Below are 27,389 nucleotides of genomic sequence, written 5' to 3' on the forward strand. Positions count from 1 at the left end.
TTACTTTCCTCCGTTTTATAACCGGCCGTTTGGAGTTTTTTCTTGTGTGTGTGTGTGTGTGTGTGTGTGTGTGTGTGTGTGTGTGTGTGTGTGTGTGTGTGTATATATATATATATATATATATGTATATATATATATATATATATATATATATATATACATGTCTTAAAATAAGTTTATAGTTTAATACTATATATGGTTGGATAGAGCGTTTTTTGCTCTATAAGACTGTGCAAAGTGTATTCTCTAATAATTTGTTTAAAATTAAACATCTAAATGTTCAAAAAGCATCAAATATTTTGCGCGACAAAACCACGTGAACGATTATACAAACGTAAAAGAATAATTTTACTAACATCAACAAATAATAGATTCTAAAAAAAAAAAAAACAATAATATTTAGTTGCATAGCCTTTAGAATCGATAACGGCCTTGCACCGTCTTGGCATAGATTCTACAAGAGTTTCTAGTAACTGTTTTGGTAATGCCTCCCATTCATACTGTACGGCTCGAAAAACTTCATCCGGTTTTTGAAATTTGCGACCTCCCAAGCGTCGCTCAACTTCAATCCATAAATTTTCGATTGGATTTAAGTCGGGAGATTGGGCAGGCCACTTCAAAACCGTTATGCTATTATTTATGAGCCAATTTTTTACAGTCAAAGCTGTATGTTTAGGGTCATTATCATGTTGATAAACCCAATTGCGAGGTATTTTTTCTAAAGCGTGTAGCAACATTTGATTAGATAATATTTCCCTGTACTGTAGTTGGTCCATTATACCGTTTACACGGTACAACGGACCAATTCCAGCCCAGGAGAAACACCCCCAAACCATTATATTGTCACCCCCAAATTTTACAGTTCCTATTGTATACTCTTTTGCAAATCTTTTACCTACTGGACGCCTAACATAACCTCGACCGTCGCTGCAAACCATGTTAAATTTACTTTCATCCGACCACAAAACTGTTTTCCAATTTTCAACCGTCCAGTTTAAGTGATCTTTAGCGAACTGTAGGCGATCTTTGACGTGCCTGGGCTTAAGGAATGGTTTCTTTGCAGGTCTGCGCCCATAAAGACCTCCTTCGTTTAAACGCCTTTGAATCGTTCGTGTGCTTACGTTTTCCATGCCTGTTTGCAGACGCATTTCATGGGCTGTCAAATGTGGATTCTCAAGAGATTTTCGCACAATTTTTCGATCAGTACTAAAAAATAAAATGTTAAACATTAAAATTAACATTAATATTATTAAGATTAAATATTAAAAAAAATAAAATTAAAGGAATATTACCGCTTATCCGTAATACGTGGACGACCACCTTTCTTAACGATCTTTTTGCTCTTTTCTCGGTGTATAATTTTATGTATTCCACCTTTTGACATCTTCACATGAGCTGCAATTTGCTCAATGGACCATTTTTCTTCTTTGCGCAAACGCAAAACCAAGCTTTCAATTTTTGAATCAGTTTGACGAACTATTATAGTTTACTTTTTTTTTTTTTTTTGATGTTAAACAGAATAATCTTGAGAAATTTAAATGATTGTAAGTTCTTAGAATACCAAAACCACATGAACGACTTTTAAAAGCACTGATTTCGATGTGAATATAATACAAATTGCATCAAAAATGACGCTTTTATAAATCGTTCACGTGGTTTTGTCGCTAAAAATTTTCGAAATTATTTTAACGTTTATACATGTATGATTTTATACGTATTATTAAAGAATACACTTTACACAATCTTATAGAGCAAAAAACGCTTTATCCAATCATATATAGTATTAGAGAAAAAACTTTTTTTAAGGTGTTGAAACTTTTTTTTTCAAAAAACTATCTGCAATCGTTCACGTAGTTTTGTCCGCAACTGTATATATATGTGTGTGTGTGTGGGTTACGGTATTTCAAAAAAAGGTCATGTCTAAAAAAAAAGACCTCAAGCTTATTATCTGTTCAGACTATGATTTAGTACTAAAAATTTTTTTTTTTAGTTTTTGAAAATCCTAAGGGTCCCTTCAGGGGATAAAAGGAGGAATTTTTATGGCGTTTTGTACCATTTTTTAAAAATATTTCTTAACATTAAAATTTAGAATTTTTATATATTTATGTTTGCAAAGACTTATTTGATCAAAAAAAAAAGAGCCCTATTCTTAAAAAAAGGTTTTAAACTTAAAATTGTTTCAAAAACACTAAAGTCATCAAATGTTAAGCGAAGCACGTAAGTACAAAATGTTTTTTAAAAAGTTCTTAAAACTCATAAAAGTACATTATAATTTCAATTTACTTTTAATTCAGTGCTATATTAATTTCTCTATTAAAATCAGCTTCAGATTATTATGGAAAACATGTAAAAGAAGGGGCCTAGAAAAGGCCAGGGAAGGAGGATACATTTTCTGTAATCAATAGTGAAAACCATAAGGTTTTTACTCAAATTTAAAAAAATCAAAATTTAAAAATTTTAAACTGATAGTAATGTTTATTTTAAATTAAAATACAGCAATACTTTTAATATTTCCTCAAACATAACATGAAGATTCTCTCCAGTCCAAAATACTTTATTAATTTGCTCTTCAAATAAATGTCTTTCATTTACTTCAGAAAAATTTGTTCTGTATCTTTGATTTTTTAATTTCAACTACTCCTTCAACAATTTCTCAATTTTTATCCTGTAAAAATATTATTTTACAGTATAAATGTTTATGGATTAAAATGGCTTAGAACTCATTGAAAAAATTACTTAAGCTTCGGTATTGTAAGCAATTCAAATCCAGCAAGTATCAAAAGAACCATAAGTTATCACAGTATATAGCAGTCAGACTGATCAAATTTACAATTAGGTATAAAGGAAGAACTTTTAGTAGGACAACCTTCATTTTTGCTTTGCTATTTGTAGAAAAGAGATAATATTGAATTACCTCTTTAGCAGTTACAAATTTCTTTTCTAGAAGTTTTTCGATTAACTTTCAAACTAAAATTATTTTATCCTAATACCTAAAAAAACTTTTTTTTCGGTGTTTTATTAATTTTTTGAATATATAATTCATATGGAATCCCAAAAGGAACAATTATCAGTAGATGTTGTAAAAAGAAAAAATGATAGTTATGGTTGCTTGAACCGAGAACCGGTTCTCAGTGTTTTAAACAGTCCTGAAGAACTCGAATAATATTTGCAACAAACTGAAATAAATGAAAAGATGTTATTGAATGATTTTTTGATAAAATTCCAAAGAAGCGGCCGTGGCGCAATGGTTAGAACGCTTGCTCTATAAGCAGGAGATCCAGGTTCGAAACGAGCTTTAGACATATTTCGCGTCACGGTAAGGAAGGAGGCGTGAACTTCTAGGTTAAATGCACTTCCGCGGTGCTCTGTGACAAGACCGTAAGGTCTTCTTGGGACACCTAAAAAAAAAAACTTTATTTAAAAAAAATTTAAATTTTTGAAAAAACGTATTTTTATTTGTTAAATATTTAAGGAAAATACGGTTTTTTAATATAATATTTATAAGTTTAATTTCTTTTTTTTAATGAATAAAGCCAATTTTATTATGATTAAAAAAGTCTTTTCAAACATAAATATATTTTAAAAAATCCAAAATTTTAATGTTAAGATTTCCTATAGGCCCTAAAACTATAGCTTTGAGCTAGATAGTGTCATCAACAATTCTTAAAATCATTTCTTTTATTTATATTATATTTACAGTCAATCTTTAAGAGATTTATGTAAATATAATACTAGGAGATTTTAATACAAAGCCATTATTTATTGACGCTTAAGAATGACATATAAAACGATATGCTATCTAGATTTCTGAAATGTCATTTAGACTATTCGTCGCATGAGAATTATAGGGTTCTATCTGCATTTTTTTATGTTAAAAGAATCTAACAATTAAAGTTTTAATTAATAATTAATAATAAAAACAAACAACTTTAAAAATATTATGAATAATAATATATTTTTAATAATGAAACCATAATAACATAAACGGCTTGTAATTTATAACAATAAAGAATAATAGCATTAAAACATTTTAAAATTAAATATCGAAAGTTAAGTTCTTACAACATAAAAAAATGCAGATAGAACCCTATAATTCTCATGCGACGTATTGGATGCATTATTTGGGTTATAATTACTAATTTGTTTGCTTTTAAGTAAAAATCTGCCTTTATTCTAAGTTTTATAATTTTTATTTACTTTTTTATATATGCCCAAAGTTTGTACCAAGGTACCCTATGGGTGGGGTACTAGGGCTTGGCAAAAAATACTTTTCTCTTTTTTTTAATTGTAAAACCGAGCAACCGGTTTTACGATACCGGCACAATACCGGTTACAGTACCGGTGGGTTTTATATAATAAAAGCGAATTTTTTTATTTCAATGCATTTAAAGTATGTCCGAATTGCAACAACAAATTTTTTTTTAGATTCAGAGACTTATTTGAGCACCTTTCACTTATCTTAGAGACCTGAAGATTTTTTCATATCGTAATCATAATCAATCGTATCCGTCTAACATTTTGATATGCGATCCATAAGCTGCTAGATCACTTGGATCACGAGAAATAGTTTATTAAATTTTTTTTCTAATTTTGTTTAGTCTTAATTAACTTATATATTAAAGTGTTTCATTAAATATAATTAAGATAATTTTAAACAGATTAGGTGTTAGCAAATTAAAAATACTTTCAAACTGTAATTTAAAACTAAATAAATATATAATAAATATATAATAAAGAAGCAATTATAATAAAATTAGTAAAGTGGAAAAAATAAACAAGTTTAAGCTAGAGAAAGAAGAAAAATAAAGAAAAATAAGGAACAATAATTATTAAAAAAATCTGTTTAAAAAAAACTTTTCTTTAATTGGACTAAAAAGGAGAGAATAATATTTTCTTTAGATTTGACTCATTTGAGCTTAATTTTATAAAACTGTTTCTTGGAAATTCTAAAATTTTAATATCTTCTAAAATTATTGAAACGTAAGAACACTGTAAAGGTGGAGCTATTTTCTATAAGTTTATTATCGTCCTAATTTGTTTGATTTTTTCCTCAGCTAACGTGTAAGCTTTAACCTTTACAGTGTTCTTGCGTTTCAATGAACTTAGATATTAAAATTTAAGAATTTCTAAGGAACAGTTTTATAAAATTAAGCTCAAAGGGTAGAATCTAAAGAGAAAATTTTTTTTTTCTCTTTAGTCTGATTGAAGAAAAGGCGCATTCTTTTAAATAAATTTTTAAAATAATTATTATTTTATTATTGCTGTACAAATCCAATATAACCTACAAAATTTGATATACTGGAAAATCTGTTAACTAAAGAAAATTTTTCATACTTAAGCTAAAATAAAAAATATAAATTTTTTCATTAACTATTTAATATCAATTTTTATTAATGTACAGTAACATTAAATCTTCTTTTATTCATTATTAATTTAGTTCAAATCTAATGAGCTAGAATCATCTTTTCTTTTAATCTTGGATCTTAAAGCTTAATCTTGGAGCTTAAAGCTTTGAACGTCTTTTCTGCTACTTTTCCGATCCTTCTTTTGTGCGGCAACTCAATAAGGGGTCGTCCATAAAGTACATCACTCTCTATAGAGGAACAGGGGGATGGGGTTTTGTGGTTTTGTGACGACTCATATAAAACTTGCTACTAAAGTGTTGCGATTTGTGACGAGGGGGAGGGGAAAGGGGGAACTATGCGTGTGATCGGGTTAGAAAAGTATAATGTAAAAATATACTACGATTTAAAGTAATACAAAGTCAAAAACACAAATTTGTTGACAACAAATTTGTTTTTGAAAAAATTAAACTACAAACGAAATAAAACAACAAACGAATGAATCAATATATATATATATATATATATATATATATATATATATATATATATATATATATATATATATATATATATATATATATATATATATATATATATTACTCTTGATTAAAAGAATAAAATTTCGAAATACTAACAATGATTTCCAAAAAGAACTCAAATTAGGCATTAATAATATAAAATAATATCCTAATATTTTAGTTTTTGCTGATAAAACAGGCAACATATACCAAATTGCCCCAGATAATCACCATAAATTACTGCGCGATAATATTTCTAATAATTACGCAAAAGCCCCAAGAAACTTAGAAAATTCGATTCATTTAGAAGGTCAAAACGTTGCTAAAACAATAAATTTAGAAGCTAGAATTGAATCAGTTGCACTAGAGCAAGCGTTTATCGCACTAAAAGATCATAAATCAAATTATTAAAATAAACTTCCTTGTAGGCTACAAATAACTTTAAAAAGTGAACTAGGACACGTTAGTAAAATTAAATTAGACGAAATAAATAATATTACTCGAAAAAAATTAATTTGCAACAGTGGAAAAAAACCACTGGTGTTATAAATTGGTTTTCTAAAATTATTAATAAAAGTAATGACTTTTACCTTTTAGATAAAACAATAGAATTTGGAAAAATCCACACTGAAATTACAGACGACAGTATTCGTCTTATTAAACATAGCAGAAAAACATTTCTCTATTTTAAAAACGAGACGTGGAAGAAAAAAACAACGCACGAATGCTTTGATGTAACAATGGGAAGTTACGACGGAGAAGAAATTTGCGAATTTGTAGTTTTGTATATTTAAAATTCCTTAGCTAAAATAGTTCATTTTAATCAATTAGGCTCGTATCGCGATGATGGTTTAATAATAATGCAAAAACAATCAGGGCCTCAACTTGACAAAATCAGAACTAATATTATACAAATTTTCAAAAGCATTGGCTTCCAAATTGAAATAAACATTTATTTGAAAATTGTGAATTTTCTTGATGTCACATTCAACCTCTTGGAAAATTCTTATAGGCCTTATAAACCTAATGATGAATTATCGTATGTTAATATAAACTCGAATCATCCCCTTCAAATCTTAAAACAAATTCCCATTTCAATTAACAATAGACTAAATCAAAACTCTTCTAATGAAAATATTTTTAACTTTTCCAAAGGCATGTACGAAGATACTCTAAAAAACGCTGATTTAAAAAATTTCGAACTAAAATTCGAAACAAAAATTGCAAAAAGCGAAATAGAAATATAATTTGGTTCATTCAGAAATATAATTTAATTCAAATAGAAATATAATTTGGTTCAACTTGTTTCTCCGCGAAGCAGGCTAGTTCGTCAAGGTTCGTGTTTCGGAGTTATAGAGTTGAGAGAGGGTTATAACCACTATTAAGTAGCCTCCTCATCTGTAGTGACCTTCTCGGCCTTGAGGAGGTGAACAAAAAAAAAAAAAAAAAAAAAAAAACAACCTCCGTACAGCAAAAATGTTTCAACGAATATCGGAAAAGCGTTTTTAAAATTAGTTGACAAATATTTCCCTCCCTTTAATAAATTGCACAAAATTTTTTAACAGAAACACTATCAAGGTAACTATCAAGGTAAGCTATCACTGCGGACCAGAGTGACAACCAGGTTATGTTGTTCCCCAAGTCTGATTTTATTTTCAATAGTTAGGTAAACATTAGTAGACACCATTTATAACATTTAGAACTTCTGGGGTGTTGGAATTTTCAAAAAAGAAATTAAAACAAAAAAATCAAAAAATAGCTATTACTTATCACTATGGACCTGAGTGACCACCTGTCAACATACATAAATAAAATATGTTTATTATTTGGAATTTTAAAATATGTAATTATATTAAAAGAACAGCTTAATATACTTGCCTGAGCCAACCCATTCTAAGTATTTAGGTCCTAGCTGTTCTGCAGCTTCAATGAGATTGTTGACAGCTCTGCTCTCTGTACAGATATGAGCTACTCCTTGCACTAAATATTTTTGTTTGAAAACAAATGAACAAATTTTTTAACTAATTAAATATTTTATTAAGTAGAATAAATTTTGTTATGTGAAGCATTTTATATATGAAAAAATAAAACAACAATAATATTAAAATTCTAGCCTAAAAAACCAAAGTATATTGAACATAGTCTGCAAGACTTTGCACGTTTAGAATCATTAGAAGCATTGATTTCATCAACAATGTCATTGATATTTGAGGATCTTCTAAGATGCAATCTTTCAATCTAAAATAATAGAAAAATATTGATTAGTGATATTATTTTAGCATACTAAATGGTATTTTAGTCTATTTCCACTAAGTAAGCTTAAAGTTTAACTATATATACTATATAATTAAATTTTAAGCTTTTTACTCACTATAAACAGTGAGTAAAAAGTTAATAAATAAATAGTTGTTTATCTTATACAATCTTATATACGTGTTTTGTATAACTAATATTTATATGCTGCATATATACACATTATAGTCAAATACCTCAATGCATGTCATACTTAAACTAAGTATATAAATATACATATAGTGCTGTAAGTTGGACGTGTAGTGGTAGAGCGCTCGCTTCATAAGCGAGAGGTTCCGAGTTCGATTTTACCATGTCCCTAGTAGTACCGCGCTCAACTTGTTTATCCGCGCAGCGGTCTTGTTCGTCAAGGTTCGTGTTTGGAGTTATAGAGTTGAGAGAGGGTTGTAACTACAAGTAGCCTCCTCATCTGTAGTGGCCTTCTCGGCCTTGGGGAGGTGAATTGCAAAAAAAAATATATATATATAATATATAAAGTTATATAAATTTTAAGTCTACGCATAAAATAGAAAAACTGAAAGTTTTTTTAATAACACATTTATTATTTTTTTAATACATGTATATGTATAATAGCATGTATTTAAAGAAAAAAATCTGTTCTATATTTTTAGTTAAGGCACTGTGTGATTGTAAATAAAACAAAGTATTAACTAGAAAGTAATAATAATTATTATACATAAAAAAACAGATTAAAATGAATTTTACCTTGGATATCTTCCAGTTTCCTAGGTACTCCACCTTGTTCTTGTCGAGATCATAGAGGTTTCTGTGGCAATTGTTACAAATAACCTTGGGATAGTTAGTTACATCCAAACTATACTGGCTCCAGACGAAAGTTTTTATCTTTGTTTCAAATGCTGGAGTGATCTTTTGAATTTTAGATGACTTTTTACCGAACTGTGTAATACAAACAGCACACGTTTTATGTAAACAGTCCGCCATTGTATACACAATTTAATAATTTCGCGGATTTCAACCGAGTTTTCATCAAATTTATTAAGATTTTTATGGCTAAAAATAAATTTTCTTGAGCAAATTTTTTTTTACTTTGTCCAATCACTCAGAAGTTTTTAATGTCATAAATGGTATCTACTAATGTATACTCAACTATTGAAAAAGAAAAATCAGACCTGGGAAACAACTTAATCTGGCGGTCACTCTGGTCCACAGTGCTATAGCTGTACAAAAAATAATGAAAGAATTATAAAAGGCCATAATTTTGCATTGATTAATAAAAATGTATTTCTCAAAGAAAAAAAATACTGAAACTTGTAACTGCAAGCAAAAAATTGACAGCCCTATGAATGGCAAATGCTTCTCAAAAAATATTATTTGCAAATGCACTGTTTCCTCGCAAAATACCCCTAATAAACAATATATTGGCTTAGCCGAGGGCAAATGAAAAAAACTTTATGCTAACAACATTCTTTTAAACATAAAAAATACTCAAGAGACTATGCTGTCAAAACATATTTGGCAACTAAAAGAAAAAAAATATTAATTTTAAATTGAACTGGTCTATTCTAAAAACTGCGCCTGCCTTTAATAACATTTCCAAAAAATGTATACTATGTTTACAAGAAAAATTTGAAACTATTACTATTAGTCCTACAATATTCCGTAGAATACTGGTCAAATTAGATTGACCGGACGCAACTTAAAACAAAAAATTAAAATACCAATCACGTAAACCGAGTTTGTAAAAAAGTAAAATTTTTAAAACAATTGTACAAATAATCTTATTGTACTAATTTATTTCAACTTTATTTTCTCCAAAACGCTAAAGGATTTCTTGACAATTAATTAACTTTTTAAAAATTACCTTGTTTGACTTAAGTCAGAGAAGATATGCAATATTTCCTATCTAATGACCAACTTGTAATGTTTAAAATTAATCAATTCCGCAGACACATGCGCATAAACCTTGTAATACGCCTACGAATAACGGTTTCCTTATTGAAATTTTCTTTTTAAATTTCGAAAATGTCATCAAGCAAGAAAAAAAATCAATTATAATAATTTATATTGATATTTAATATTTACATATTTATTTTGGTAATTTCAAACTTGTCTTGATAAACTGACTTTTTTGGGCTGTTCTTGCAATTTGAAGTGAGTATACATGAGTACGCCTATCAATGTGCTTGCTATCCCAAAGAGTTGGCTAATCATAATGTTATCATGGAATAAAATGTACCCGAATAAAAGTGTTGCACAGAATTTTAAATGACCAACCATATTATAGCTAAATACTAATTAAGAAAAATTTTAAGACATTTAAGATTTTATTTCAAAATCAGTATTAAAAATGAAGACTAAAAGATTGAAAAAACTAATATAAACGTATATGCTTGTTACAAAATTAGTGAGCTCATTTTGTGACAAGCATATACGTTTATATTAGTTTTTAATAAGTAAGGCTGCAAACACTCATACACCCTACGTGCATGAGTGTTTGCAGCCTTAAACTTATAATTTATAAAAACTGGGTAAAGGAATAAAAACATGCTGTGATTAAGTATATTTCCATTAAAAAATTTAAATGTACTTAAACATGGTACTAAAAATAAATAACTATAATAATAATAATAATAAAATATCAAAATAATAATATATAAATATAACTAGTATATAAAAATAATTAAGCCATAAATAATGATCACCACTAAAACTAAAACACAGTTTTAATAGGAGTCGTAGTAAAAGTAACATAAACTAAAAAATTTTTTGATAAAAAAATAACAACATCATAATTGAATATTTTTAAGTAATAGTAATTTAGCATCCGAGGTGCAGTGGTTAGAGACACCTTATATTGCCAATTGTAACAAGAAGTAGCAACAAATCATAAGAAAATGGTAGGAAAGCTGGCAGCAAATGATAAAGACCTAGTTTTAGAAAAAATAGCATCGTAAAAAAAATTAGGAAATTTTAAAAATTTGACGCTTGTGTTAGAACAAAATGAGTTTAGTACAGTACAAAAAGGTGATGAAAATTTTTTTAAACCAGATAATAGACAAATTAAAACTCTACTCCTTTAAAATTTATTTAGATTTTTAATCTGTAAATAATAAAATAATGCTTTTCTATAAATTTACTTTTATCTTTTATAAATAATCAGGGTGGCCAGCAACTTGGCCATCCTGTTAAAGTCAGCAAATCAAATAAATTATGCAAAACTTAGGAAATTTTGATTGATTTAGTTGCAAATTAAAAGTTATTATTTGAATTGACAATCAAAATAAGATTGCAAAAAATGTATTACTAAAGTCTCATAATAACATCATTATTTAAAAGTCAATGAAAGCATTTTTGAAGTAAGTTTAGGTTTTTGGGTAAAATAAAGAGCTATGTGAAATTTTTTGTTGCTTTGTAAAGTTTTAAGGAAAAGTCATGGAAAATGAACATGACAATTTGCTGGCCACCCTGATTATATATATTTTAATGTGAGTGAAATTAATCAATTTGACTCACATTAAAATAAACAAAGACATTCATATTCAACATGATATTATCTAACAAATTGAGTGATCCTCGCAGTCATATATTTATCGGGAAACATTTTATACATCAAATTCCTCTATTCATGCACATTATGTATAGGAACATTAGAAAGCTGTCTCGGTTTTGCTGTCTCGGTTTTGCTATCTCGGTTTTGCTGTCTCGGTTTTGCTGTCTCGGTTTTGCTGTCTAGGTTTTGCTGTCTCGGTTTTGCTGTCTCGGTTTTGCTATCTCGGTTTTGCTGTCTCGGTTTTGCTGTCTCGGTTTTGCTGTCTCGGTTTTGCTGTCTAGGTTTTGCTGTCTCGGTTTTGCTGTCTCGGTTTTGCTGTCTCGGTTTTGCTGTCTCGGTTTTGCTGTCTAGGTTTTGCGTCCAGATAATTATAGCCTTTTGTAAAAGCTATGATTCTTAATGTTGCCCTAATAGCATTTTTAATATTGAGTCCCAGTGTAGTGAATTTATTATAGTAAATCAAAACTCAAACTGACATAGAAGGCTTTATTCAGCAAATTAATAAAAATACAACCTAAAAATATAATCAATTTATTTTACATAAAAAAACAAAAATAGTTGTCGAATAACAATAAGTGATAAGAATCAGCACTCTGTCAGCAAGAATATAGCCACCAGGTTTAAGTTTTTGATAAAAGTTTATTCTGATATAGTAATCTGTCCGATACACAATCACCCAGTCAGGAGATAAAAAACTAGTTGCCCCAGCTGGTTTTTATTATATACCAATTAGACATTTAATGGTTTTGATGTGTTTATAACTAAACTAAGTTTGCTACCTTGAAGTTAAAATTTTTTTATTATATTGTGCTTTGTAAGCACAAAATAAAGATGGTCCTCCAACATCAAGCGTGAGTGAAGTAAGTTTTAACTTTTTTAAAGAGCTACATTACTATTTAAGATAATCCTGAAAAAAAATTCTTTTGTTCATCTGATGTTAGATTTTGGTATGAAATATGTTTACTTTGTTCTAGTCATGCTTATTTTTCAAGTTAAATATTTCAATTAAGTTTAGTACTGTATTATAGGAAAGTAAAAAGTTTAAAATTCTGCTTTATAAATATTGTGTTGAAAACATTTAAAAATAGTAGACATATTAGTTGGTTTGGTGTCATAATTTATTTTCTCAGTATAGTTATTAAGCTCTATATCGTAGATGAAATTAAATATATATATAAACAAAGTATATAAACGAAGATCCTTATCAATATTAATTGATAAGGATCTTCGTTTATATACTTTGACATATTTTTCTCTTCTCTAATTTAAATCGAATTAGAAATTGGAGCAACATTAATGTTATGAACTGTTATGGATTGCTTTAATCTAGTCTCTACGTCATGGATTTTTGAACTTTAATTCAGTTTCATCTTCTTTTTAAAAACTTTTCAAAAAGAAACTTATTAATTTTAAATCCACATTAGTTTTCACATCTTTTTGAGTAACTAATGACACAACAACTGGTAGAAATAACTTAATTCTTGTTAAAAAATCAATATGTGAATAAATTTCCTAACAAAATATACAAACATCTTAATGTTTTTTGCAGGAAAATTCGAGATTATTTGTTTTTTCTGCCTACAAGTATGCGCGTACATGTTTTTTTTGAAAACAAGAATGTAAACTTTTGCAAGTTATCTATAGTATACCTGTCCAAGCAAATATTTCAGTAGTAAATTTCACTTTGCTAAATAAAAGACTTGTTTATTTATATAGATTATTGCACTGTTTAAGTATATATATTATATATATATATACTTAAACGGTGAGAAAATATTGTTATGATGAAATCGGTGTGACAAAACAAGATTTTTTTTTTTTTTTAAATTTGTAAAAACGAAAATTATCGGTTCATACCGGTTATTCTCTAATATATTCTCCACACAGTAATACTTAAATATGTAATCTTTAATCTATATTATAATTTTGTAAAAACTATATATAATTCTATGTGAAAAGATACGTCACCGGAGATAAATTTCCTATGATCCAAAATATCGTAAGATTTATAGAAAAAGCAATACATCCGCTTAATCCAACAAGAAGCTTAAAAAAAAAACATTAAGAAAAATAAACATTCTTTTGATAAATGAGGCCTGTAGTAAGCATTGAAAAACTGGATGCAATCATAAATAAATTTTTTATGAAACAGAATTTTCTTTTTTACCAACCAAATGGTATTTTTTAACAGCAATTTCATCAAATTGATTTTCGAACAAAATTTAGCAAATCCACCTCAGTTTTTGAATTATCCAAAAGTCACAAAATTTTTTGGTGTAAAAAATTTGAGGTTGAAGAGACAACTATATAAAAAAAAATACCTAGATGTCTGACCATAAGTTTGAATTCAAAAAAGCTGAACAAATATCATCGATTATAGGGTGACATCTCTATTTATTTTAGGATTCGTCAAAGAATATCAAAGCATATTAAATTATATTCTACAAAAGTTATACTATATTTACTATGTTTATTTGTTTATATTTTATTATTTTTATTATTTTATTTCAAAGCTCAAAGATTTAGCAGTGCCGTAAAATCAGTTAGAAAATTTTGCAAGCAAGAAATTAAAAATCATTTTCTTTCTCCTTAAGCTTTTTAAACAGCATACTATTGATATCGTAACAGATCTATAACGCATATTTATATTTTTTTAATACTATATATTTTGCATAACTATGAGTTAATTCTGTTGACAAAGTTTAGTTTAAAAACTATATTTTACAATAGCACTTTATTTTTTAATTGAGGCTCATGTTGGAATACACTGTCATGCGATTTTAATTCTGGCTTCTTATGTTGGGATGTATTGTCATGCAATTTTAATTGTTGCTTCTTATGTTAAAATATACTGTCATGCAATTGTGAAATGTCATGTCTTGTATGGTATACAATTGGTTTCAAATTTTAAAATTTTGTTCAAAAAGATAAAAACTTCTACCTTAATTAGGTATAATATCTTGCACTTTATATATTTTCTACGGAATTAAACTATTTTCAATATCATTTTTATATTTTCGACTTTAAAAAATATCAAAATGAGACAGAAATTAGCCTTATTGCTAAATTTCATACTTTTTTTGTTAATATACTTAGATTACAGATTACTGAAATTCTAAACAACCTTTTCAAATAATTCAGCAATAAAACTTAACTGCTTAAGTGGACTTTTTAAGAAAAAAAGGAGGTCCAATTCAATCTACCACAACTGAATACTTCATTGACATTCCTGCCAGAAACTCCAGTATTTTAAAAAATACTTTAACGTATCTCTTGAGATTCAACAAACGCAAAGCCATGCAGCAGAAACAGAAAAAACAACCAGATTAAATCCAAAACCAACAAAAAACAAAAAAAGTAGAACAAAAACAGACAAATTCATGTTAGTAAGCAACCGTGGCCGAAAATTGACCGAGGCCAGAACCCTATAAATAAAATAAATATTTCATCTTGGTTTGAAATTCACGTTATATATATTTTTATATATATAACGTGATATAAAATATGTATATATATTCTATAATTATATAATATATATACATACATGGCCTACTATAATTACACGGCTGGATATCTTGCTTTTCGAAGCGAAAAATTAGATGGATAACTTTTCAAAACATAAATTCATCGTATAACATGATTGGCCACACTTACCTCAATAAAAACTATAATATTTAGACGGGTTTTTGTGTATGGTTGTGTGTATAAAGTATAAAATTTGTTTGACAAATATGATAAAAAGTCTGATAAATCAGACACTTTACATTGCCTGTTGATTCTATTTCTATAAAAAACTTATACCGCTGAATAAAGAGAATATTATATTGTACTTTGTTTATCAATAAAAATTGTAATAACTTTATCAAACAATAAAATATTAAAATTTGTAATGACTTTATTAACTTGAAGATGTACCTCATATTGTATGTATGTATATATATATATATACATATATATATATATATATATATATATATATATATATATATATATATATATATATGTATATATATATGTATATATATATAGTATATTTATATATATATATATATAGTATATATATATATGTGTATATATATATATATATATATATATATATATATATATATATATGTATAGATATATATATATACATATATATAGTATATATATATATATATATATGTATATATATATATATATATATATATATATATATAGTATATATATATATATATGTATATATATGTATATATATTTATATATATGTATATATATATAGTATGTATATTATATATATATATATATGTATATATATATATATATATATATATATATATATATATATATATATATATATATATATATATATATATATATATATATATATATATATATATATATATATATATATATAGTATATATATATATATGTATATATGTATATATATGTATATATATGTATATATATGTATATATATATATCTAGTATATATATATATATATATATATATATGTATATATATATATAGTATATATATAGTATATTTATATATATATATAGTATATATATGTAATATATATATATATATATATAGTATATATATATATATATATATATATATATATATATATATATATATATATATATATATATATATATATATATATATATATATATATATATATACATATTTCTCAATAATGTTAACAAGATATATAAAAAGATAAACAAAAACCTAACAATAAAGAAAGAATATACATTAAAGGTATAATAATTCAGCTGTATAATTTAGCATTGATTACTTCATTTCAGTTCAGCTTGATTGATTATTTCAACTAATTCAGCTTTAATATATTTCTTTGTAATTTAAAAACTTTTACACTGTCCTTTCGATTGTTCTGTTCATTGTTAAAATAGATATTTGTAATAACATGATTTACAAATTTTACACCAATAATTTGATGATAATGATATAAGATTATCCCATAAGATGATCATTGCATAAGAATGAAGTAGCACTATCATTTAATCTAGGCACCCATTCTACAGCATATTGATCACAAAAAGATGATTTTCTTATAAGCAAAATGACAGTATCTAATATTCCAAATGCTTTTGCAACATAATGGGTACGATCAATAGTTGGTAAAACCAATTCTCCACAATTAAATTTTTCTAACTAACGACATTCTACTTCACCAGATTCAGCTAATAAACTTTTAAAATGTAAATTCAGCTAATAAACTTTAAAATGTAAACTTTTGAGATTTTGAAACTTGACTTCATTCCATTTGACTAAATTCCTCAAAAATAAAAGTTTCATGTCAACCTAAACAGATGCATTTCCAGTATAAATATTGTTGTTGTATTTTTGCTTACTGTTATTTATTATCCACCATATATTTATCAACTTTAAAAGGCTTGAGAAATAAGTCCTATCTGGAAAAAAACTTTGAATAGCTACTGAAGTTGTGAGAACAAATATTGAAAGAGCAAGTACTTTGTTTATTATCTCCAGGATGAAGTGATTTATAAGATAACTTGAGACCATTTTTTAAATTTGACTGAAGTAATTGGTCTTTATCATATACATTACGAAGTAGCTTCCATAATATTTCACCAGTATATAGATCAATAACATCATGAAACTGATCAAAATGAAAAACAGGGAATATAAAACATTTAGAATTTAGTAAATTGTTTTGTATGTATTTGAGAATAAGGACAATCATGAAGGTCATTAGGTCTGGACTGATCTACATTTAAGAATAAGATAATATTGTAAAAAATTTGATGTAAACTTTGACTGATCAATTGGTTTTTTGTATTTTATTTTATTGAGTTCAGTTATTAAATTGTTTGACAAACTATTTTCTTCTATGTAATTTCTTATATAGGCTGGAAAATTCTCTAATACACATTTTTTTTGCAATACACAGCCAATATTTTAAAAACCATGGAGGCAATAGAACATAAGATAATTTAGAGAACTATGAAACATGCATAAGTTCATCAACTACATTTGTTTCTGTAACTTCTAAAATACCAAAGTGTTGATTAATTTTTAACTTAAAAAATATCTGTTTGTCATTATATATTTTGAGCTGATACCCTTCAAGGTTAAAATTATTTAAATCATTTAAACAGTGAATTTCATCTTTTTCTATAAATATACTGGATTCATCCTTATTATTTTTGATGGATGACGGACAGATGGTGGCTATCTACCTTTCGATGTAGTTATATATAATGATGATGGTATTTTTTCAATTAAGCAATAAATAATTCAAGCGAGATTAAAGTCCCAAATTAATGTTACTCTTTTGCCAATTTTTAAATGCTTTTCTTTAAAACGTTGAGCACAACTAGCTGAATTTTTACTGGGATTTAACTTTCGATTAATAAATTAAAATAACTATCGATTGATAGATACTACTGTTATATACCCACTGTTTAAATAAGTAAGGATTATTTTTTAGAAATCCAAAAACTGGATGCTTTTCAGGAATAAAATCAAGTTGATTCTCTCTCTTTTTATATCCAGTTTTACAGTAAACTACAGCACATGTAATAACCATATTATGAATATTTAAATAAACAACTTTAGACGTTTAATAAAGTCCGAAAGTTACCCTTCTAATTTTTCGCTCCGAAAAGCAAGATATCCGGCCGTGTATATATAGTAGGCCATGATACATATTATACATACATATATATATATATATATATATATATATATATATATATATATATATATATATATATATATATATATATATATATATATATATATATATATATATATATATATATATATATATATATATATATAATATATATATATATAGTTGATTCTCGATATCTCGACCTTTTTTAGCGGTCCCATGGACATAACGTACTAGTTTAGGCTAAAATCCTCTCGATATCTCGAACCTTATTATCTCGAATTTTTTGGTATCTCGAACAATATTTTCGGTCCACAGGGCAATTTTCTCTCGTTATCTCGAACTTTTCAACATTTTTTTTTTTCAAAAATGTTTTAATAAAATTTAATTTTTCTAAATTCCATTTTTTCGAAAAAAAAAAAATTTTAATTTGATTTTTAAATTCGATTTTTTTTAAGAATCGAATTTCTGAAAAGTCTTTCTTTAATATATAATTTATTCTTTTTGTCAAACGCAGCAACATGCCGCTCGTTAAACGAAAACTCACGAACAAATCTATAATAGAAAAATGCAAGGCATTAAAAGACCTAGAGACTGGGATGTCTAACAAAGAGGTTGCCAAAAATTATGGAGTCCCAAAGAACACATTATCAACCTGGATTAAAAATAAAACCAAGTTGTTAACCTCACTGGAAAAAAATGGCACAAAATCTAAACGGAAGAAACTTTGTAGTGGTAATTTCAAAAATGTAGACAAGGCCATATACACGTGGTTCGTTGCAAAAAGAAGTCAACAAGTACCAATTGATGGTACCATACTAAAAGAAAAGCCACTAAAATTCGCAGAAGCATTAGGAGAGTTGGATTTTAAAGCATCTGATTGTTGGTTTCATAATTGGAAAAAAAGGTCAGTTAAATTTTGTCAAATCTTGTTCAATTTTAATATAAACAAATAACATGTATCTGTTTATATTTAATTTATTTAGTTTTTTAAACGTGTAATTAAAATTCAATTATTCTGTTCCTATTTTTAGGAACGGCATCAGCTTTAAAATAATCTCAGGCGAAAGTGCCGCCATGACGAATAATATGACTGCTTCGTGGAATGAAACTACACTTCCAACATTGCTTTTGAATTACAAGCTTGAAAACATTTTCAATGCCGATGAGTTTGGACTATTTTACCAGTGCCTACCAAACAAAACATACCATTTATCACGAGAAAAATGTTTTGGGGGAAAAAATAGTAAAGTCAGACTAACAGGCATAGCAGCAGGGAGTGCAACGGGAGAAAAATTACCTATGTTTGTTATTGGAAAATCTAAAAACCCACGGTGTTTTAAGCACATTAAACAACTTCCTTGCACATATAAAAATCAGCTAAAAAGTTGGATGACCGGAGACCGTTTTACAGAATGGGTAATGAAACTTGACTCATTTTTTCGTGCTCAAGACAGGAAAGTAGCACTCCTGGTGGATAACTGTTCTGCCCACCCACACATGAAGGGCTAAGCAACATCAACCTAATATTTTTCCCCCCTAACACCACATCTGTCCTTCAGCCCATGGATCAAGGCGTAATACGAAGTCTTAAAGCTCATTATCGTCACAAAATTGTGCGTTTGTGTATCAAGGCTGTCGATAATAACGAACCCATGTCAAAAATTTCTATACTTCAAGCAATGAAAGATCTTGTTTCTTCGTGGAATGCTGTGTCGAAGGAGACTGTCATCAACTGCTTTAAAAAAGCTGGTATCAGCAAAACAAACAAGAGTATTGAAGAAGCTGATGATGATCATTCTTTTAAATTTTTGACAGAAGAACTTAACCGTTTGCGAGAGTTAGATCCTCGTGCCGTCCAAGAAGATCTCTCAGCGGAATCTTACATTGGTTTAGATTGCGATGTAGTAACCACCGGTTCACTTGCTACTGATGCTGAAATCATTGCTCAGATTTTAGACCCTAATTTTGAAAACGACGATAATGAAGTTGAAGATAGCGTTGACGAAGCTATTGACGTCAAAGCCCCGCCACGCCCATCTGATATTCAATTAGAAATTGCTTTTGAAACAATTCAAAATGCTTCGCTATACAGCTCAAAATACGGAAATGAAATACAATCCCAAGCACTAAAACTTGAGGATTTAATGAAGATGGAAAAGATGGATAATATAAAGCAATATCAGTTAACAGATTTTTTTCAAAAGTTGTAGTTTTTGTTGTTAATGATTTTTGTCAGAAAAATAACTTGTTTTAATGAAAGTCGGGCAATTTTATTTATTTTCAACCCTTTTCTTGATATCTTGAACTCTCGATATCTCGAACTTTTTTTCCGGTCCCCTTAGTGTTCGAGATATCGAGAGTCGACTGTATATATAAATATGCGTATAAATTTATATATATATATATATAAATATATATAAACATATATATATATATAAAGTATATACATATATATATATATATATATATATACATATATATATACATATATATATATACATATATATATACATATATATATATACATATATATATATACAAATATATATATACATATATATATATACATATATATATATATATATATATATATATATATATATATATATATATATATATATATATATATATATATAGTATAAAATAATTTTATATATATAAATATTTATATATATATATATATATATTTTATATCTATATATAAATATATATATATATAAAATAAATATTAGGTACAAAATAAATTTATATATATATATATTCTATAGATTGTTGCATTTGCGAGTACGGAAAGAAAAAAATGATTTTTATGCTAACTAATACGTCACATTAATTACTTTTGACTTTCGTCCAACATTTGCGTGATGTCAAAAAGTTAAAACCATTAATTTAATTACAAATAAATTGTTATTTAAAAAAACCACAACAGCGCAAATTTAATTGACCATAATGTTTTTAAAGACATTCTGAACATTTTTAAAAATATAAACAATGTTTTTTTTTGTTTTTTTTTAATAAAATGTTTTCATTTTGATTTTTTGTCATAAAATGCTTTTATTTTTATTTTATTTTTACTGTAAATCATGCACGGAGTGTTGCTACATCGACTATCTTATAGCCTGACTTGCAACAAAGTGCTGCTACATCGACTGACAAATAGCCTGACTCGTAATTGAGTTTTGTTACATCGACTATTTTATAGCCTGAGTCAAAAGGGAGTGCTGCTACATCAAATGAGGGTTTGGTTGGGGCAGGCAGTCTATCAAGTAACAAAAAAAAAAAAAATTCTGATCTTGCATTTTAATTTTTACTTTTTGTCAACAAAACTTTCTGACAACCAGTTAGGAGTTATATATATACATATATATATATATATATATATATATATATATATATATATATATATATATATATATATATATATATATATATGTTATATATATATATGTTATATATATATATATATATATATATATGTTATATATATATATATATATATATATATATATATATATATATATATATATATATATATATATATGTTATATATATATATATATATATATATATATATATATATATATATATATATATATATATATATATATATATATATATATGTTATATATATATATATATATATATATATATATATGTATATATATATATATATATATATATATGTATATATATATATATGTATATATATATATATATATATATATATATATATATATATATATATATATATATATATATATATATATATATATATATATATATATATATATATACAGTATTGGACAAAACATTTGCAACCAACATCAAACAATGCTAAAAAGTGTTCCTAATTTTACATATCCTAAAAACGATACGAACCATACTATCACAGCAAACAGTTCAGGAGTCTGGAGTCATAGCATGCCATGACATGAGCAATCAGCTGACAGGTGACAGCACACAGGCAGAATTTCATTGACAAGTGCCATTTTGCAGCGGACAAAACAAGTGCAACTTTTTTGGTTTGTTTCATTTTTTAAAGTCTGGTCCGTGTCAACGTCACAGAAGATTTTTAATAATTAAAGGAAGTATCCAGAAGTTTCCAGAAGCATGCAGAAGCTTCCTTAAGTTTCCAGAAGAAGCATCTGGAAGAATCCAGTAGCATCCAGAAGTATCCAGAAACATTCAAAAGCATCCAGACGCATCCAGAAGCATCAAAAAGAAGCATCTAGAATCTTTATGATTCATCTTCATTCACACAGGTTCATTTTACAATATAAGAGACATGTAAATCGACATGTAATTCAGTTAGTAAATAGAAGTCAATCAGTCAGTATTATCAAGACAGTTTATCGAAGTGAGTTTTATCAAAGTGTTTTATCGAAGTACATCAATACAAGAAGTGAAATACAACAAGTGTTTCATTACATCAATACAGTCCACATCCAACCAAGACGTTGTGTGCCACAGAGCATTATTGTATCATCACAAGGTAAATGTAACACGGTAAGCGTTGAGAAGCGTGATAATTTATTTTTATTATTTTTATGACTTCAAGTGCAAAAATGGTTCCCGACAGTCTTGGATTGGAACTAAGAAAGAAAATTATTGGCGATTACATAAGTGGAATGTCACAAAAAAGTATTTGTGATAAATATCGCAGAAAAAATGGACCGTATCAAGACTATGTTCCAAATAACGTTCAACGGGGAAGTTGGCAGCAGATAACAAAGGTGGAAGACTGCGTTCCACCACTTCTAGAGAGGATTCTATGATCGTCAGATCCGTCAAGAAGGATCCCTGGATATCATCAGTTGAGATACAATAGCAACTAGAGCTGCCTGTATCGGACTGAACAATCAGACGACATGCTGTTGATTGTTTTCTCGACGTGCCGGATTGTTTTCTTGACGCCCTGCAAAGAAACCGCTGATTTCACTAAAAAACCAGAAGAAAAGACTCCTGTTTGCTACATCTCATATTGACTGGAATGTGCAGAAATAGCAAACTGTCTTGTTCAGTGATGAATCGAAGTTCAACATCATTGGGAGCGATGGCATTTGTCGTGTACGTCGACCGGCCGGAAAACACCTCGATTTACGTTACTGCCATAAGACCGTGAAGCATGGTGGAGGCAATGTAATGATCTGGGGGTGTTTTTCTGCTAACGGTCAAGGTCCAATACATCGATACGATGGAATAATGGACCGTTTCATGTATAAAAATATCCTGAAAGATGTTATGTTACCTCATGCTGAATGGAATATGCCAATAAAATGGGTTTTTCAGCAAGACAACGATCCGAAACACACTGCAAAAGTAGTCAAGCAGTGGTTTCAAGACAACCACCTATCAGTGATGGATTGGCCGCCTCAATCTCCGGATCTCAACCCTATCGAGAACCTGTGGGAGATCGTCAAACAGAACTAATCATGAAGGTGTTCGTAATAAGGATCAACTGTTTGAACAAATCCAAAAGGCCTGGGCAGCGATTCCACAAAGTTTCATTGACCACCTGATCGAATCTATGCCTCGAAGATGCAAGGCTGTGATCGACAACAAAGGATTCGCCACAAAATATAGATAGCAAAATACAGCTTGGTCAACATTTTGTCGAGTTGCACTTGTTTTGTCCAGAAGGAAATCAACTTTTTTTAATACTTTTGATTAATTTATTAATTTTTGTGTACAAATAATGAGCTTTGTGATGAATAAAACTTGAAGAACTTTGTCTCTAAACAGTTACATAGTTATTTCTCTAAATTGAAAAAATGCAGCACTTTTATATAAAGAAACTAAATTAGCATTATTTGGTATATATATATATATGTGTATATATATATATATATATATATATATATATATATATATATATATATATATATATATATATATATATATATATATATATATACATATATATATATATATATATATATATATATATATATATATATATATATAATTATATATATAAATATATAATAAATATATATATATATATATGGGTCAAATCATTATATTTCAACCAATTTGAAGAAAACTTTGTGGGTCACCATCTCTCATTTTCCTGATTTTTACATATTGTTATGCGCATCATTTAGGTAAGTTATATTTGAAATTTCAGACTTCCAGGTACAATGGTTCAGAAATTATAGCCTTAGAAACATGACACAGTGGCCCCCCTCGATTTACAAATGGTCAAAAAAGACTACTTTAGAGCTTTATAACTTTTTTCTCACTTTCAACAAGTGTCTTTTATTATGTATTTATTTTTCTTCAGTTTTTTAGCGTATATAGTTTTACTTATTATTTTTTGTTAGTCTTTTATTTATTTTTAATTATTATTTATTTTTAATGATATATAAACTTTTTTTTTATACAGTTACATATTATTTGTTTTTATTTTCATTTTAGCCATTTATTACATATGTTTTATTCTACCGTGTATTATTATTTTTTTTAATCCTTTTTTTTTGTTGTTTTTTTTTTTGCCAAAGGTAATTTTTTGTTTTGTTTTTAATGTTTGTTGTAACTTTTGTTTTGTTTTGATTTTCTCAGTGTTTTTCTGTTTATGTTGTATTTATTTATTTGGTCATAATATTTGCAATATATTTTGATTATTATATTATAACAACTATGATTATATTAATATATTTACTAAATCTTTATAATTTTTTTAGCAGTAGTCGTTTTTATGTCATCGTAAGTTGTTACGTTTTGTCAGTTTATTACTGTTTGTAACTGTAACTTTGTAAGTAAAAACGATTGCTGTATGAAAAGCAATACAGATTTATTTAAATTATTATAATTACTTTATTATTATTATTACTATTATTGTTATTGTTATTATTGTTATTATTGTTATTACTATTATTAATATTATTATTATTATTATTACAAAGATTAATTGTATATAAGTAAACTATTTTTTTAAGGTATTTACTTGAGATTAGTATTTCAATACTATTTGTAAATAGCCGTGAAAATTTATTTTCAGAATATATATGATTGATTGATTGATTGATTGTCTCATTTTTCAAGAACTTTTTTATGGATAGTTCTCTCTTTAAAAAAGTGGTTTATATTAACTTTTGTTAAATTAGAAAAAAATTACAACCTCCTCAACTTTGGAAAAAATTCTAAAATTGCTAAAATATGCCAAAATGAAACTAACTGTAGCATTATTCTATTCATCCACAAGTCTTTACAGATAAGTTTTCTGATTAGCTACTACTGTCTGCAATAAATAGGCAAAATATAGGCAAATATATCTAAAAGCAAAATGTCCACTCGCCTAAAACGTCCAATTTTTAGCCATTTTGAGGTGCTTGTAAATTTTTCTAACACTTTGTTTTGATCTAAGATTAACAGCATAAGACCATTAGACCCAACTATCTGAAAATGCAAACATTATAAACTTGTCAAATCCACCCAAAAAATGCCAACATTTATAAATAACCCTATTTTTCAATTATCAACAGTTGAATGTGTTACTAGAAACCAGTGCCCTTCTAATCTGCCAACTGGCCTATGTGAAGGGTGCAACTAATTATAAGTCATTTCTTAATAAAAAGAAAGATATGATTGGTGGTCCTCTCCTTGATCTGGTCTATATAGTAGATAGGGGCAAAAATAAAGGGGGCAGAAACTTTTTAGAGACCTTCATTATGGTTCAAATGAAGGTCTCTAAGTTAATTTAGATATTTAGATACCTAATATCTAAATATCTAAATTAATTTCAAAATGAAACCATTATTTCTTTAAATTCTATTTTATTATAGGTAATCAGTGGTCTGGACCCCCCCCCCCCCAACACTCACTAAGGTGAGGATGAGGGGGGGAGGGGATTAGGGTTGGCACCAATCAAAGGAGGGGGAGAGGGGCAATTTACTTTTAGTAATTTAATTAACTTTTATTAATTCTCTTTTAAGACCATAACATTGTATATTTGCGGGAAAATCTGGCACACATTTTTGATAGTCACTATCCAAACTCGAATCTTATGGTAAAAGCAAGAAAAAATGCAATAAAGATCTAATGGCCTTAACTGTATATTCATTAGAAAATGAATCATGTATTATTTATGTTAGAAAATGAATGCTTGCACCTTTGTAAATTGGTTGCCCCCTTTCTCCTTTGATTGGTGCTACCTTAAACCCTCCCCCCCCCCCCTCACCTTAGTGAGTGGGGGGGGGAGGGGTCCAGACCACATTTAGACCACTGATTAACTATAATAAAAGAGAATTTATATATATATATATATATATATATATATATATATATATATATAAATATAAATATATATATATATATATATATATATATATATATATATATATATATATATATATATATATATAATATCCTAGCCCCAGCTAATAACCCCTACTAGAATTATTGTTTAGCTGGGGTCGGGTTTAAAAAAAACACTATATTTGACCAAGGCCAAAGCCGGGCCCCGGTCACTTCCTAATTCATGTCACAAGTTATTTTTGAGGAACAGTGCTGATAAAAGATTCTAGAAGATTTTTAGAAAAATTACATTCAAAATTAAAGTTATAACAAACTTATATTGCTTTTATTTTGCATAATTATTGCATAGTTGAATAATTAAATCATCAAAAATTTTGTAAAGTAAACTAAACTTTCTTACTTGTAATATATACTTACCCAAGTTTGCATAGACCACATATGAAATAAACTTCCTTCACCACTCAATGGTTCGAAAAATGGAATGATGAACAACAGCAAACCTGCTGATAAAGGAGCCTGGAGTAAAATGTAAAGAAGTTGTTAAAATATCTGAATTTTTTTTTACAAAATAACAAATAACTCTTTTAATTTTGAACTAAAATAATTAAGTTTAGCATACTTCCACACTTAATTGGCACAGACAGTTTTTTTATAATGTTGTTTTTTTGTTTGTATATAAAACTATGGAATAACTAACATTTTACACTGGATTTCTGGCATAATTCTGTTTTGATCAAAATATCAAAATTGGGAATATATATATAATATATTTCCAGTCATAACTTGATGAACTTT

The 27,389-nt window shown here is 27.2% G+C and overlaps 1 protein-coding gene across 2 annotated transcripts in view; it reads right to left on the reverse strand.

The window, feature by feature from the left end:
• Window positions 1–7,726: 7,726 nt before the first annotated feature.
• Window positions 7,727–27,389, reverse strand: part of LOC100200612 (solute carrier family 35 member E3) — a 41,639-nt gene continuing 21,976 nt past the window's right edge. Inside the window, exons 4-9 of one of the 2 annotated variants that reach the window (XR_010640896.1) lie at window positions 27,012–27,110; window positions 13,651–13,733; window positions 10,220–10,421; window positions 8,882–9,354; window positions 7,978–8,101; window positions 7,727–7,843 (exon numbers count right to left, since the gene is read on the reverse strand). Coding sequence is in view for 1 of the 2 variants with exons in the window: in XM_065805969.1 (XP_065662041.1) it covers window positions 10,238–10,421; window positions 13,651–13,733; window positions 27,012–27,110 (366 nt within the window). In the remaining variant the exon portion in view is untranslated. Of the gene's footprint in view, window positions 7,844–7,977; window positions 8,102–8,881; window positions 9,355–10,182; window positions 10,422–13,650; window positions 13,734–27,011; window positions 27,111–27,389 lie in introns of those variants that run through there. The other variant, XM_065805969.1, reaches the window with a different exon arrangement.

The sequence above is a fragment of the Hydra vulgaris genome, chromosome 09 (assembly GCF_038396675.1).
Source record: "Hydra vulgaris chromosome 09, alternate assembly HydraT2T_AEP".
Taxonomy (NCBI): Eukaryota; Metazoa; Cnidaria; class Hydrozoa; order Anthoathecata; family Hydridae; genus Hydra; species Hydra vulgaris.